Source organism: Podarcis gaigeae (genome assembly GCF_964106915.1).
Source record: "Podarcis gaigeae genome assembly, chromosome: 15".
NCBI classification, from domain to species: domain Eukaryota; kingdom Metazoa; phylum Chordata; class Lepidosauria; order Squamata; family Lacertidae; genus Podarcis; species Podarcis gaigeae.
In genome coordinates this window covers 28,068,430-28,083,512 of record NC_139692.1, presented here as the reverse complement: position 1 = coordinate 28,083,512, position 15,083 = coordinate 28,068,430, and the positions used below count along the sequence as shown (strand labels likewise).

At 43.8% G+C, this 15,083-nt stretch overlaps 1 protein-coding gene across 5 annotated transcripts in view; it reads left to right on the top strand.

The window, feature by feature from the left end:
* Positions 1 to 734: 734 nt before the first annotated feature.
* Positions 735 to 15,083, top strand: part of PRDM10 (PR/SET domain 10) — a 78,312-nt gene continuing 63,963 nt past the window's right edge. The window contains exon 1 of one of the 5 annotated variants that reach the window (XM_083714355.1): positions 735 to 1,021. In XM_083714355.1, coding sequence (XP_083570481.1) covers positions 1,019 to 1,021 — 3 coding nt within the window. In that variant the 5' untranslated portion in view covers positions 735 to 1,018. Of the gene's footprint in view, positions 1,158 to 15,083 lie in introns of all 5 variants that reach the window. The other 4 variants (XM_083714353.1, XM_083714356.1, XM_083714357.1 and 1 more) reach the window with 4 other exon arrangements.

Here is a 15,083-nt window from a genome sequence, read left to right as displayed (position 1 = left end):
GCGCTGAGGCTTTAACCCACAGCGCCACCTGCGTCCCCGCCGATAGGTATAGGTGCTCCTAAATATCACATGGGGAGGGGGATGAGACTACCTCCCCTTATTAGGGTGGCCACTTAGGCATTGCCGAAAAAAGGCACAACGAAAAGAGGAAATTGGTCTCCATGAGCTAAAACATGCAAATTTAGTACATCTCTGTGTGGAACAAGACTCTGAACAAGTGAGCTGTGTATCTGCTCAGTCTGCTGCCCATGTGCTATTTATTGATGTGCACCTTTAGAGCCCCTGCTGCTCTCCCTTCTTAAGGTTTTATAGGTTTGGATAAGACTTAGGTGTGGGAGCCTTTCAAATAGAAGAGGTAAGGCCATAGCAACAGGGTGCTGGATCAGGCCTATGGCCCACCTAGACCAGCATCTTGTTTTCACAGTGGCCAAAGAGATGCCTCTGTAAAACCCTGCCATCATGGCTAGTAGCCGTCGATAGCCCTCTCCTCCCTTAATGCGCCTAACCCTCTTTTAACGTCTTTTAGGTTAGATCCCAATGGGAATCATCATTCGGGAAGTTTTCTTACTCCTCTCCAGCAGGTGTCGCATCTCATCCCCTGCAAGCAGCTATAACCCTCTTTTCGCCACCCCACCTGCAGGGGGCGCTGCTAAACGCGCTCCCGTCGCTCCCTTTTTCCTACAGGGGGCGCTGGCCCGAGTCACGTTTACCGCCCTGCTAGAAACGCTCGAATTAAGGCGACGTTCGCGATTGGTGGGCGGCCCCCTGGCAACGATGCGGCAGGATGAGAGCTTTGCCGTGATTGGCAGACCGAGGTCCCTGAGTTCTGCTGGCCCAAAGGCATATAGAGACTGTGGGGTCTCTCTCCCCACAAATTTGAAGCCCCCCTCCCTGAATTTTCCGTTTTGTTATGTAGCCTGCGTAGTCATCCTAGAGATGTTTTCCGCGTCATCCCTTAAAATAAGCGTGGCAGCGTACCAATCAGCTCGCGGCCCCGGCTGCGGTTGCTAGGCAGATTATGGTAATAAGTCTGGGCAACCTCTCCCCCCCTCCCGCTCTGCAGCTACCATTGTGAGGTGAGGACAGGTGGGCGGGTTTGGTTTGCGGCGGGCCCTGGGAGACGGTCCGGACACGACACCGCCACTGAACCCCCTCAGGTAATGCGATGGGACGGCCCGAGTAGGGAGCGCGTGCCGGGGCTCCCGCAGGGCTCCGGCAAGGGTTTTGGGGGTTGTTGTTTTAGTCGCACCCAAGATGGCGCCGGGACCGGGACAAACCGTTCGCTCCCGCGGGTGGGGGATAAGGGTTAGGGCGCTGCCATTCCCCCCTCCCTGCCGGAGAGGTACAGTCCGCTCCCCCCTCCCCGCCCTGATCGGGATACCCCATCCGCCCCGGACGGGGGGAGAAAGGGCTGCCCCCGTCTGCGCCTCTCCCCCCTCCCCGCTTGGTATAGTCCGGGCCCCAGCACCTCACTGGAGCAGGGGGGGGTGTCGAAGCCATTTTAATGCCCCCTTCCCTCCCCAACACTTCCACCCACCCCACCCGAGGCAGCTCATTTCCCCTCCCCCGCGGTTGGATCATTCTTCTCGGCGGCTTGTGCAACTCGTCCCCCACTTAAACACCTTCGCACGGTGCAGGCTCGATCTCCTCTCTATCTCTCTCCCCTCCTATCGCCCAGAGTGGTTGGGACGGCCGCGGGTGGCCGTTGGGCGCGAGCGGATGGGCCTTACTGACGCCCTCGCGCTGAGGGCAGGCGAGGGGGGTAGCCGGAGGCGCCCGAGGCGCGGAACTGATTCTTCCCTTGGATTGGCTGCAGACTTTTGCGCGCCTCTCGCGCCTTAGGCTGCGCGGGGCAAGGGGGGGGATGGGCCTGCACGAATGGCCAAAAGGCCTCTCGCTCAGTGTCCTCTTCCCGCTTTTTTTTTGCCACTCGTTGGATGTTAATGTGTGGTAAAAAAAAAAATGCCCCTCACGTTTAATATTGGTTGAATGACGACGTCCATTTCGTCTCTATACGACAGCAGGGGTGGTGTTGGTGTTAAAAAGTGGTCAGCTATATGGCTAGTAAAGGCACCCTTTTTACCACAGTTCTAAGCAATTGTTGGAGGCCGGGTTGTGGTAAAAAGTTTCCCTGCCACCTGTGTGGTTGGTAAATCTGCCCATTAAAACCTTTTCTTGCTATCCGATAGGGTTGAAAGTGATGACTGTTTTACCACACATCTCTTCACACACATTGGCTGTGGTCATACCATCTGACAGAATCGATACAAATCCTATTTTAGTGTTCCATTGCTTTCACACGTTGGCAGTTGGTACGTGGTAAAATCTTCCCTCCCGAATTTGAATGAGGCAACCATTTTACCACACATTTCCACTGCACGTGGCAACAAATTTTCTTCCCATTTGTTAAGGATGAATTGGACGTCTGACTTGCTCCCATTCTTTTATTTGTTTATTTTAAAGTGTTTACACAAGTCTCTTAGGGTAGCTCACACAAGTGATCAGGAATATGCCATGCTTGTTGGTCCATAGTATAAATTAGCTGTTCTTCAACAACTCCTTTGGCTTTCATCTGATGTGGCAGTTGGTATGTGTTTTAAAAGGATGGTGCAGATGACCAAATCTTTGAATTGCATAAAGGCATTTTATTTGGATAGTTGGAAAAAATTACCTTACCATTCTGTTAGGGTTAATGCAGGTGGTCAAACTTACCTCAGTATTTTACTACACTTTACCCCACATCGCCTATTATCATATGAGTTTCCTGCTGCTTGAGCTGCTTGTTTCCATTTCTCATTGCCAATGGTTCTCTTAGTGTTTCTGCAGAATACCTGCTTCCAGTAGTGCTATGTGATGAACGCTGTAAAATCTGAATGGGGGACGCATGTCTGTAAATACATTAAGTCATACTTGTTCCTTTAGAATACTTAAATTCTGCCCTATAGCCCCAAGATGCACATAAAAGAACATAAAAGCCTGTTGGTTCAGTTCAAATTCCTGTCTAGTTCAGCATCTTGTTCTCACAGGGGCCAGACACAGATGCCTATTGGAAACCCACAAGCAGAACCTGAGTGAAACAAGTGCTCTGGAACCCACAATTCCAGCAACTAATGGAGCTGTACTTCCTCCAACTGTGGAGATTTTAAAAAAGTAAAATCAGGTGGGAAGGGCGGTGCAGCAATAAGCCTAAGCCTTAAACATTTAAAAGCATTTTTTAAAATGGAGCTAAAACCATAAAACTTAACTAAAAGGTAGTGGTCGCCATCTTGTCTTCTGACTATGGAGGTAGAACATAGCCATCATGGTTAGTAGCCACTGGTGGCCTTCTCCATGAATTTGTCCAATCTTTTAAAACCATCCAGTTTGATAGCCATCACTACTTGTGGGAGCAAATTCTGTAGTTTTAATTGTGTGCTGCGTGAAGAAGAAACTGCTCAAAGCAGCACCCAAAACTTTCCCAAAATCTCACTCAAATCTAGGACAGGAACAGAATTGACATGGTGTCTAATTCATATAGAACCAGGATAATTCACTCAGCATTTATTGTTTTCATCCTTGTTCATGCCAGGAAGCAGCTCCCACCAAAACTGATTGGGGCTGAGTACTGTACATATCTGGATCTCACTCCACCTGTGCTGAAAGCCATCTTACCTTGATGGTAGTTGGCAGGCAACATAGTAATCCTCTCTTTGACACAGGAAGCAGGGAGTATAAAACAAAACATTGGCATGCAGAGCTTAGTCACTCACTGTGTATAAATATAACCTGTTGATAATGAACAGGTTGATTTTTTGACCAGATGATGTCAGCTTCTGTGATGTATGGTTGCTACAGCAACTGTGCTACCCCATGGCAACCACCTGACAACTTCCACAGCAGAAATGGGGGCATTCAAGTCAATGGCAGTATGGAATTGCTAACATGAGCTATTTTGTTCAAATATTCCAATACCGTAATTCATTATCAGCTCGTTAGTACTTGCACATTTTACTGCAGTCCCTGTAGTATTGACATAAACTGGGTGTGTCATCACCCACAAAGGGATGCAAGTCATCTTGGGAAGTGGGGGAGCAGTTGGTCCTTAGAAGCTGCAGCAGGGTGGCATGAGTTGTGGCTCTTCCATGCAAGCGTGTGATTCAGTTGCACACTGCAATTTGGGGAGTCGGGGAAGAGCTTATGATAAAAAGGCAGAGCTAAGATGGCAGATACAACAGGCCAGTTTTTTAAAACATAAACCATGTTTGCAATGCAAGATGCAGTTTTACCCATAGGGTCCATTCTGAATGTCATTGTGATTGACACTGAATTTGTTTTCTACTTTGATTCCAATTCTTGCTGTATATGGCTGGTACCAAAGAACTGTACAGTGGTGAGTTATAGCTTCATCCATAGATCATCATAGCCAATGGTTGCTTTCTGTTCAGTACCTGAAGCCCAGGTTATGCGTCACTGGCATGGCGTTGGTCACATGATTTACCAGTTTGTGTTGGGCTGTAGCCATACTTGGTATGTTTTTACCATAAGTTCCTCCACCACCCCGATTTGTTCATGTCCTACCGCTGCCATTGCCCCAGTGGGCTTATCTTTCTTATTCCAAACAAACAAACAAAATCCTTCCAGTAGCACTTTAGAGACCAACTAAGTTTGTTATTGGTATGAGCTTTCGTGTGCATGCGCGCTTCTTTATACCAATAACAAACTTAGTAGGTCTCTAAGGTGCTACGGGAATGAATTTTTTTATTTTGTTTCGACTACAGCAGACCAGCACGGCTACATACCGGTAACTTTCTCATTCTAGTTTCCTTTATTTTAAAGTGATATGATGCTTTCTAAACACCTGGCTATTAAAGAATTTTATAAGTGCATTCAGAAAGTGAGTGATGGCCTATGCCATCTATCCATGTTAAGTACCCCATTATGTTCTTAGTTCCAAGTCTCTTTAATGGAAAGAGAAATTACATTGATTTCAGCATCTCAGTTTCAATCACTAGCTGCCACCACGTATTAACCCTCACATAGTGGATATACTCAGAATTGTTCTGTGTCATTTTACTTTTTGGATATTTTTGTTCATTTGGGGAAAATAAAGCCATTATTGGATCTGCTGTCTTTTGGGATAGGTTGAATGCTTTTCATAGAATTATCTTGAGAGGGGGAAAGTGAACAATAAATTGCCACAATTGAAACATATAGATAGGACATTTCTCCCCGGGTGCTGAATGCGGAAGATGCATCACGATTAATACTGTACAAAAAAGTACATGTTCACTACAGTCGGTTTCTTTTAGTTACAAAAAACAGTATCTGTTTGCTACAAATCGCAGTGATCAAGGTTCTTGCTCATTCTAATCCCCTCTTATGTAGGATTACATGAATTTGTACCAATACACTGCAAGAAGCAAGACTCTATGTACTAAATTATGCATCAATGTAACAGAAATTGAGTCAAGCAAACCCATGTGTCACATCTATGGTCCCTGGGGACCCCCAGGATATTCCAAGGGGGCCAAAGGCGAAAATCACGTAAATGGGAGGCCATGGCACAAGGCTGGGGGGGGGGGGGGAAATATTTTTTTAATTAAAAGATATCCTGACTGACTGGCTATCCGCTTGGCCAATCACAAGTGGGTAAGGGGCTGGCCCACCAGGGCCTAGCGCTCCTTTTTGCCACATGCATTTTATTTGAGCTCCTGGTTTGTTTCCGGAGGGAGTGGGCAATTGCTGAGACTCCCATTTTGACCAGTAGAGCCCACGATCCGGAACCCCTAAGTCAAGTAAGTGTGGTGGTGGTGGTGGTGTGGCAAGGGATAGGGCTGGGTGAGCCAGAGCTGCTTGTTGCTGCCACGAGAGCTGGGCCTGGTGGCAGCCTGGGCCTGACTCACTAGGCACTGCAATCCACCCCAACGCCCAGTGGATCAAGCCCCTTGGATGTTGCCAGGGAGCACAGGGCCCATCAGTAGTGTCAGCTCGGCTCTGCAAGGCGCGGGGTGAAATCCACCCCAGCGTCTAGCCGAGTGGGGTTGTCGGGTGCTGCTGACTTGCATCTAATAACTATTCAGAAGAAAGCTGCACTGAGTTCTGTGGGTCTTACTCCTAGGTGTGGGACTACAGTGTTTTATCTAGGCAGCCTGGACTCCTCCTACCAGGTCAGTGAGGATAACTTGCTTTTTAAAATTCTCCCATATATGCAGAACTCCTTGTGAGCCTTTTGGACTGTATCTGTAGGTTTCCCCCTCTTTGTGAAATAAATGGGGTCAATTAAGTGGTGTTTACTTTTTATAATACAGTGGTACCTCGGGTTAAGTACTTAATTCGTTCCAGAGGTCCGTTCTTAACTTGAAGCACCACCATAGCACGATTTCTGTTCTCATCCTGAAGCAAAGTTCTTAAGCCGAGGTACTATTTCTGGGTTAGCGGAGTCTGTAACCTGAAGCATCTGTAACCCGAGGTAACACTGTACATGAAAGATAGATCTCCCTTGGGAGGTTCTGGATGCTCCTTCCTTGGAGGTTTCTAAACAGAGGTTGGATGGCCATCTGTCATGGATGCTTTAGCTGAGTTTCCTACATTGCGGGGGGGGGGGTGCACTAGAAAGATGACCCTTCCAGCTCTATGATTCTATGTTTTTCTGCTTCAACAATATTTCATTATGTTCCTATCATTTTATGCAATTGTATTTTGTATAAATGATAAAAATTATGAATAAAACATATTCCGTTTACAAGCAAAACATTTAAATAGTTTCCTTTCTACCGGTATGACAGCGTGGGGGGCCACAGGAAGGAAACAAGGTCGGAAGGGGGGCAGGGTCGGAAAAAGGTTGGGAAACACTGATCTAGAGTATATTGTTATGAGTAGGGGGTGGGGTGGAAGATAGGACAAAGCTTGAGTTTAGAGTTGAGTTGCAGTGATGCGACGCAGAAGGAAAGTAGCAAGCTAGAGAGAGTCAGAGCAACATTTGAGAGCAATGTTTGATTTTGGTTTTAACCCAAGACTGCAGCTGTGGGAGAAACAAGACCCTTTAGGAGTGTTAACCCCTCCATCACAGGCACAGGTTGTATATCTTTGTAAATAAATCATGTCATAAAGATACCACACAGCCTCCGCTGTGCCTTATTCCTAAAGGAAAAATGAAGCCTGTTAAGCACCTGGAACCCCTGGAATCTCACACTGTGCAGAGATTCTGGTGGCGTGCAACGATATTATACAAATTAAGCAAACATGCAAATAGCTACGAATACTGCAGCATTTATTTTGCTATCAAGATTCTAGATTTTTAAAGAATTTGGAATAGTGATCAGTACTATAGGAAGTACAATGGGGGAATGCAATAGGAGAGCTGTAGGCACAGAAGTCAATGTAAAAAGGTAAAGGTACCCCTGACCATTAAGTCCAGTCGCAGATGACTCTGGAGAAACAGCTATACAGTACTTGAGGCACTTGAGTACAGTATCTGTTTTCAGGAGCGATTTGGCACCTCTGACTGAAAGACTTCAGTAGAGCAGGGAGAGACGTCTACCTAAGACCCTGAAGAGCTACACCCAGTCTAGTACCACATAGATTCTTCTTCTTCTTCTTCTTCTTCTTCTTCTTCTTCTTCTTCTTCTTCTTCTTCTTCGCCTTATGGGCTGTGTTCAGGCTAATATGTACTCATTGAGCACACACAGTTTTTAAAAAAGTTATATATAAGCAAACAGAACAGTACTTATTGTCAAGAGAGTGGCAATAACATAGCAGAGACGTGGGCCCCGAAATTGTAGCTTAACCTGAGGCCTTCATTTCCTTCAATAGTTTCTCTCTGGATAGTATCTAAGAATGGGTAGGTATAGATGAAGGCCAATGATCTGTTCAAGACACCGAGGAACTAATTTCTCACCACTGGAAGTCCCCCTTAGCCCTTCTTTGAGTTTCTTGGATTTTACTAGTCACTTGCTGCTTGATTTGGATTTCTGCAGCCATAATGTGTAGAAGTGTAGTAAAAAGAAAAGGACAGCAGACATAACTGTCCACATGCCATATACTGTGATGCAGTTATACATATGAATGGAATTTACAAAAACCTGGATGAAAAGGGGTGCTTAGCAAGTGTATAGGATCCTATGGGAAAGCCATTGAATGGCCAACACTTATAAATGAAAATATTTTGGTCAGGGGCTTTTATGTGCTGCTATTACACACACACAAACTTTTTTTTTTTGCTATTGTGCTGTTGCTATGTAGTTTTACCCTGAGTTGGGCTGCAGTCCTATACACACATGCTTCAAAACTCATACCTGGTTGCAAACATACTGAACTCCGTGGGGATAACCTCTGAATTGACACCTATAGATTGCACCGTTAAGCACTGATTTGCTGTTGTAGCACGTTTGAAAACAGAATGACTAGGGCAAAAATATATGTCATTTACATAACGCAGGTGGGTGGTGACATGTCTGTATTTCCCCAGGTATATGCTTTATATTAAATTGTGTAAACCTGCTGGCTGTTGTTTGGATCCATGCAAAATAAACCCATTATGATTTCCTTCACATTAACTTACCCGGTAGTAGTCAAGCACATTTCTAATGTGTTTCTGGCCACCTGCAGTCATTGCCAGCTGTGCAAACCAAATTGTAACGAACTTGCAAAGGCAGCTGCAGTGCAAGGCACTTTTAAGACCAGGGGTTTATTTATTTTTATCTGTGGAGAATGTTAATAGATCTGCTTACCAATTTTGTGTGCTGAATAAGTAATAAAAGAAGAAAGAAATTGTTGGAGAGTAAATTAAAAATGTAGCTTTCTGTACTAAATAGTTACCTTTCTTCTTTGGCAAATCCTGTGCAAATGAGATAGTTTAGCAGATGTAATTATTTTGGAATCATTGAGTGTGTCTGCTTCTTGAAGGGAAATTGTTCCCATCATTGCCAGTTCTAGATGTTCAAATGACATGAGCTGAATCTCTTGCAATCATGAAATTGTGTGAAAGTAATGAGGGGATTGGAGAGGTGGGAAGAAGTGACTAGCAATTTGCTTTTCAATGGAACTGAGCAGAGCAGAAGTATGAATGTCCTAATCATGCATTGCATTATTGGATTTGAAGGCTTTTATTGTATAATATATTGTTATATAACTCTAGCAGCAGTCCAAAAGTTTGCTCGGATAGAAAAATGGACTTCCCTCTTTCTTCATTGATTTTAAGGGAAGCTCAACAGAAGTTGGTACCTTTTCCTTGTCATCTTGAAGTGAATTAGAGAAAACAATTACAGATAGGTAGCCGTGTTGGTCTGCCATAGTCAAAACAAAAAAAATTCCTTCCAGTAGCACCTTAAAGACCAACTAAGTTAGTTCTTGGTATGAGCTTTCGTGTGCATGCACACTTCTCCAGATACACTGTGTATCTGAAGAAGTGTGCATGCACACGAAAGCTCATACCAAGAACTAACTTAGTTGGTCTTTAAGGTGCTACTGGAAGGAATTTTTTTTTGTTTAGAGAAAACAAGTGAGACCTACAACAATAAAAGAAATTTTGTGGTGCAGTCTGTACAGAGCTTGGAAAATCTTAGTCATTTGGTCCATCTTATGTAATGATAACACCAGTGTGGTGTTAGCCAGCCTATCATTCCTTCTTTCAAAATACCGTATTTTTTGCTCTATAAGACTCACTTTTTCCCTCCTAAAAAATAAGGGGAAATGTGTGTGCGTCTTATGGAGCGAATGCAGGCTGCGCAGCTATCCCAGAAGCCAGAACAGCAAGAGGGATTGCTGCTTTCACTGCACAGCGATCCCTCTTGTTGTTCTGTCTTCTGAGATTCAGAATATTTTTTTTCTTGTTTCCCTTCTCCAAAAACTAGGTGCGTCTTATGGTCTGGTGCGTCTTATAGAGCGAAAAATACGGTACTTCATTCCATCTCACCAAAGATACTCAACATTCTGTAGCCACTGAGCATGCTCAGTCATAACTGTACTGTTTGGGGATGATTTCCACCCCCACTTAGATTTTCATTCTTAAATATTTTCTTCTTCCTCTGCAAACTCCTCTCTTTTTTTCTTCAGGAGCCCCATTTTGATTATATAGAAGTCATAGCACCTGAGTTTGCTATTAGTGTAGATGCTTCTCTCCCCTCCTGTAGAATAATAATTTAGGCACTTTTATAATACTGATATGAGCAATATGCTTCAACATCATAGTAGTGCTCTGCATCTATAATTGCCAGTTCCCTAGCATTCCATCCCAACAAGTCGGACTATGCAGATCTGATCTGATTGGCGTGGAATATCTTTTAGGACAGCGGACCATCTCCTGATGATTCAAATGCATACTTTATTTATGACATATAAATTAATAGCTGCTGATTGTTCTTATGCAGAAATGCAAAGTTCTGCATTGGGTGACAATAGCAATGGGTTGAAACCTGCCCACCACACCTGATATTGAATGGCCTGGACACTTAAGCAAGGAAGTTGCCTGGGAAGTTTCAGTGCAAATTGGTACGCAGTTCACATATTGCTCCTTCAAATACGTACACTATACACTATAAATATATGTACTATATAGTATGTACACTATGAACACCCATCCTGTGACAGCACCAGAAAAAAAGGGACGCACAGAAGGGGCAAAGTACATTTCTAGGTGCACAAGTTGTGTCCCACATGTTAAGATCTCGCAAAGAAAATAATCTATCAGTAATGAGTCCAGCAATGGGTGGGCAGGGTGAGTGTGAGCTCCTTGTTTGGGGAAGTGTTTGCCCCCCTCTGGTGCCACCAACGACTCTTATCTGTACCTTACCTGGCATAATTTTGCTAGTAACTGTTAGTATTTGAGGGGTGGGATGGAAAAAGAATTTTGCTAATGGTTAATAGTTCAAAAATAATCTCTGCATGACAAAGGAGGGTTTTGTCCCACTAATCTGCTAAACACATATGGATAACAATTGGCTTAACTACCTGAAGCCATTTCCTGCTACAGCCAGCCTCCCCTGTTTCAATCTTGTGTCCAAATTCTCTTTCTGCCCCACTAATGATATATAATTTTTGTGGTCGTAAATGCCTGATTTCAGCTATCCAGCCAAAAACCACCACTGCCAGTTTCTTGAAATAATAGGTGTGCTTGATGAATGACAATGCAGAAAGGAGACAGCAGTCATGACCCACTAGTCAATGAGGCTATAAACCTATAGCACTTTGCTGCCATATCCTTGTCAAAGGCTCTCAGGAAGTACACTGACTTCCCCTCCTGTACATACTGTGATAATTAAGCCAAGTGTGGGATGTAGCTTTTTGCAGGCATTCGTGGTGCTGCTTCTAAGAACAATGAACCACTTTGATCTGAAAGTCTGCACAACAACCTGGAGCATAATTCTATACAAAACTTGCCTCTCGCGGTAATCTTGCAGCCTTTGCATATGGCTTGTGGTAAAAGAACATTCAGGGCTTGGCAGCAGAGACATAAAACGAATAGCAATTGCTGAAGTTGCTTCAGGGAGCTCCAACCTGGGTGCCTGCTCCTCTGTATCCCGGGGCTAAATCAAGTACAGTAAATCCTTCACTGTGCGGATATTGTGAACAGGCTTTGACATAAAACAGTGGCTTTATGACATTGGGCAGAAGCAGTGGCGTAGCGTGGGTTGTCAGCAGCCGGGGCAAGGCAAGTAATTTGCACCCCCTAACCCGTGCATTTGCGCCCCCTAACCCTAACCCCCAGATGTTGTGCCCGGTGCGGGCGGCCCCCCCTGCACCCCCCACACTACTCCACTGGGCAGAAGACTTGATGATCTACATTGTAACGTGTTTTTCCAAACGTATCTGCATGCACCACATGTACCAACATGATTTTCATATATGGTGATGTGCAGAGGTGCACATTGCTTTCCCTCATACAGATAGCCCATGCCTTTAATATTCCATATGCTTTCTTGTTAATGTTCTTTACTGAGACTCTCTGTGTCCTGGGAATACCCAGTTTAGGGATACGTGGTTACATGTCTTGTCTTTACTATGATTAATGCAAAGGAAATTATATTTTCTTAGGGAATTGCCTAGGAAAATATTCCAAGAACATTTCCAGACAAATTGTGAAGCAGGTCTTCATATATTACACCTAGCTACCCACTGTGGGATTGGATCAAGGCCTAGACTAGAGACAGAAGCCTCCACCTCGTGGCCAACTTGGAAGGCATGATAAGGGATCAGTGCCCAGATTCTTATGATGGTTATGGAATCTTCATAGCCCTTAAGGACTGAGAGCCCCTAATAGCATTCTCTCTGTGAGCAGAACTAGCTAGCACGCTGGAAAATAAATCCTGCAACAATTTGATTGCCCTCTCTAGCCCTATCCTCCCTTGTTTATTCTTCACCATACCACTGGACTGCCTCATCATCATTGTGTGGATCCCACCGAGACCACCCCAACTGCCAACTGCTGAATCTTTGGGGAGTTCTTAGTTGTTGGCCCAGCTTCTGAAAGGTTCCTTCTTTGATACTTGTATGGCATCAGAACAAAGTCACCAACAACCCTATAAAAGTAATTTCCAGATAGGGAAATTAAGTGGATATATGTATACTGGGGAGTCCATTGGCTGTGGCCCCATGAACATGCCCACTGCATGTACTAGCATGCAATATCATACCATACTGCTGCATACAGAATTCTGAATTATCCCTAAGTTGTAATAGAAGACACAGTTTTCTATTAAGGATAGCGGGATTTTTAATTTATTTTTTACTGCATCATCCTTATCCCTGTGCAAAGCATTACATCCTTTCAATTACAGATTTATTTATTTTTTAAAAGCAGAATTATCCACTCAAGAATATTTTAACATGAATCAAATAGACTCACCATAGTACTGGTTGTCTAGTTCCCACTGAGATTAGGTTTAGAGATCTAAGGTCACAGTGAAGGTTTCTTTATTTATCACTTGTGAGCTGTGACTCTTTGAAAGAGAAATGGTGGTTCTGTATAATTGCTATTTGGTGTGGCAAAAGGTTCATTTTTCATTCTCCAATTCAGACTCTCATCAGTTCAATATATGTCTGAGCAGATTTATTTTCCAACAAAATTTCACAAAAATAGAAGATTGGTTAAGCCTGCACCTGAATCACTATAAAAGCAGTTTATTGCCCAGTAGGTGCTTTTGAAAAGGAGCTGCCTAATGCATTTATCTGTTCACCAGTATCTGCACTGGAGAGAGAGGTCTTTTCTTTCAGTGGTCCTAGTTTATTTATCACTGAAACAGATAGTACACTTCAGTTTTTGAAGACATAGACGGATCTTTGTTTACTACATCAAAAGAGAACTGTAGGAGTTCATTGTCATCCACTGCGATGTAGCAAAGCTTCTGCTGTTCCTTAATTTCAATGTTCTGTAATAGACCAACTTCAAAAGCCAACCTGTCTTGCCATTCACAATGTAAGTTGACACTGAAAAAAGTCATCTTGAAAAGGGAGGGGCTACATCTTTTGCCTCCCAATAGTACCTTTGGGACAGGTATTTTAGGAGAACATGGCAGCCTACCTGGCCATTTGTAGAAGGCGTTCTATACCACTGGAAATGCCAGGAAAAGTGGTTAAACCCAAGGAACGGAGATATTGCTGCTTTTACCACCCTCACACTACTGTATTAACTTTTTCCTACCGCCCTAATGCAGCTTTCCACCCCCACGTGTATAATCAATTTTTATTAAAAGTTTTCCACATAAGATACAATAAAAATCACAGTAATCTAAAAAAGAAAAATAGAAAAAAGATTAAGAAAGGAAGACAATAAAGAAAGAAAGAGAAAAACGAAATTGCAAAGTCCTGTATCAAAATTAAGTCTTAACGCTTATTCCGCACTCTTTCAGTCCCAGCATCCACATCCCATTTGCTGGGTAGGTATCCAGTGATAATTAAAGCTTTGGATTAGCACGACACAAAACAGATAACTGCTGGTAATTTTATAGTATAAGGCCTAGAACTCTACAGAGATTTTCTGCCAGAGCTAGACTAGGGCTGTGGGTGGCTGTGTCTTACTCTAGGGTCCCAAGCTTACACCTGCAGCTCAATAGGCAGAAGCTGTTCCACAAGGTAAAGGCAAAGACAAACTCCTATTACTCTATCAAACCTGGCCAAATCAAGATGACACACACCTTCTGTTTCTAAAGAAGGGCCCGAGGGCAGAGCACACACAGTCTGAGATGGCTCACGAAGCTAGGTCCAAGCCCCAGATCAGTTCAAACACTGCCTCACCAGTACTTCTCAACTTTAAGATCCTCTTTTGGGAAAGACGAGGAGAAATTTCTATTCACTTTTTGTGTCTTTGGATGCAACCAGTTTTGGGCAGTATATTATGTTGAGATGTTTGTACCTAGTGCTAGAGTTTGTCTGGAAGGGTGATTTTGGATGCTTCTATTGGGTGTAGAATCTTAATGAGGGCCATATGACATATGTCCAATATCTTGCACATGTGTCATTTCCAGAGTAGAAACTGCATCTCACATGTATACTGTGAGATACATGTGTCATTTTGCAGCAGGAAGCCCTGACTGGTGGAGGTCTCCTATGGTGTGAAGCTGTGATGAAACACTTGCATGTGTTGGTTGATCAGGACATATGTTGTTTCCATTATGAAAATTAATGCTCGTGTTGGAATTTTGTTATATGTGAGGTGACCCAGAGATAGCAGTGTAAACTATGTAGGATCATTGGCAATGAACATGGAGATGCCCGTGTTGTTTATGGAAATGGGTAGCTGTATCTCCACTGTGCTTGACATCTTGGTCCGTTTTTGCATTGTGATACTGTAGTATAATGATTTTATTGCATTAGCCACGCGGCCATAGCATAATATACATAAAAATAACAACATAAAATGGGGGTGGGGAGATAAAAGTGTATGTCGTCCTGGGCGAATACTTTGAGAAAATGGGGATAACAAAGGTAACGGGGGATTTAAAACATCGAGTGACAGAGAATACAAAAAACAGGTTCAATTGTGCGGCGTATCGACTACATCTGTGGTATTGAAGAGGGAGTTGGTGCCGCTTTCCTCTTCATCACACTAAGCAGGAAATTAGCTGTCATCTCGGTAATCCAACAGTCAGAATCCTGCAGAAGAAGGGACA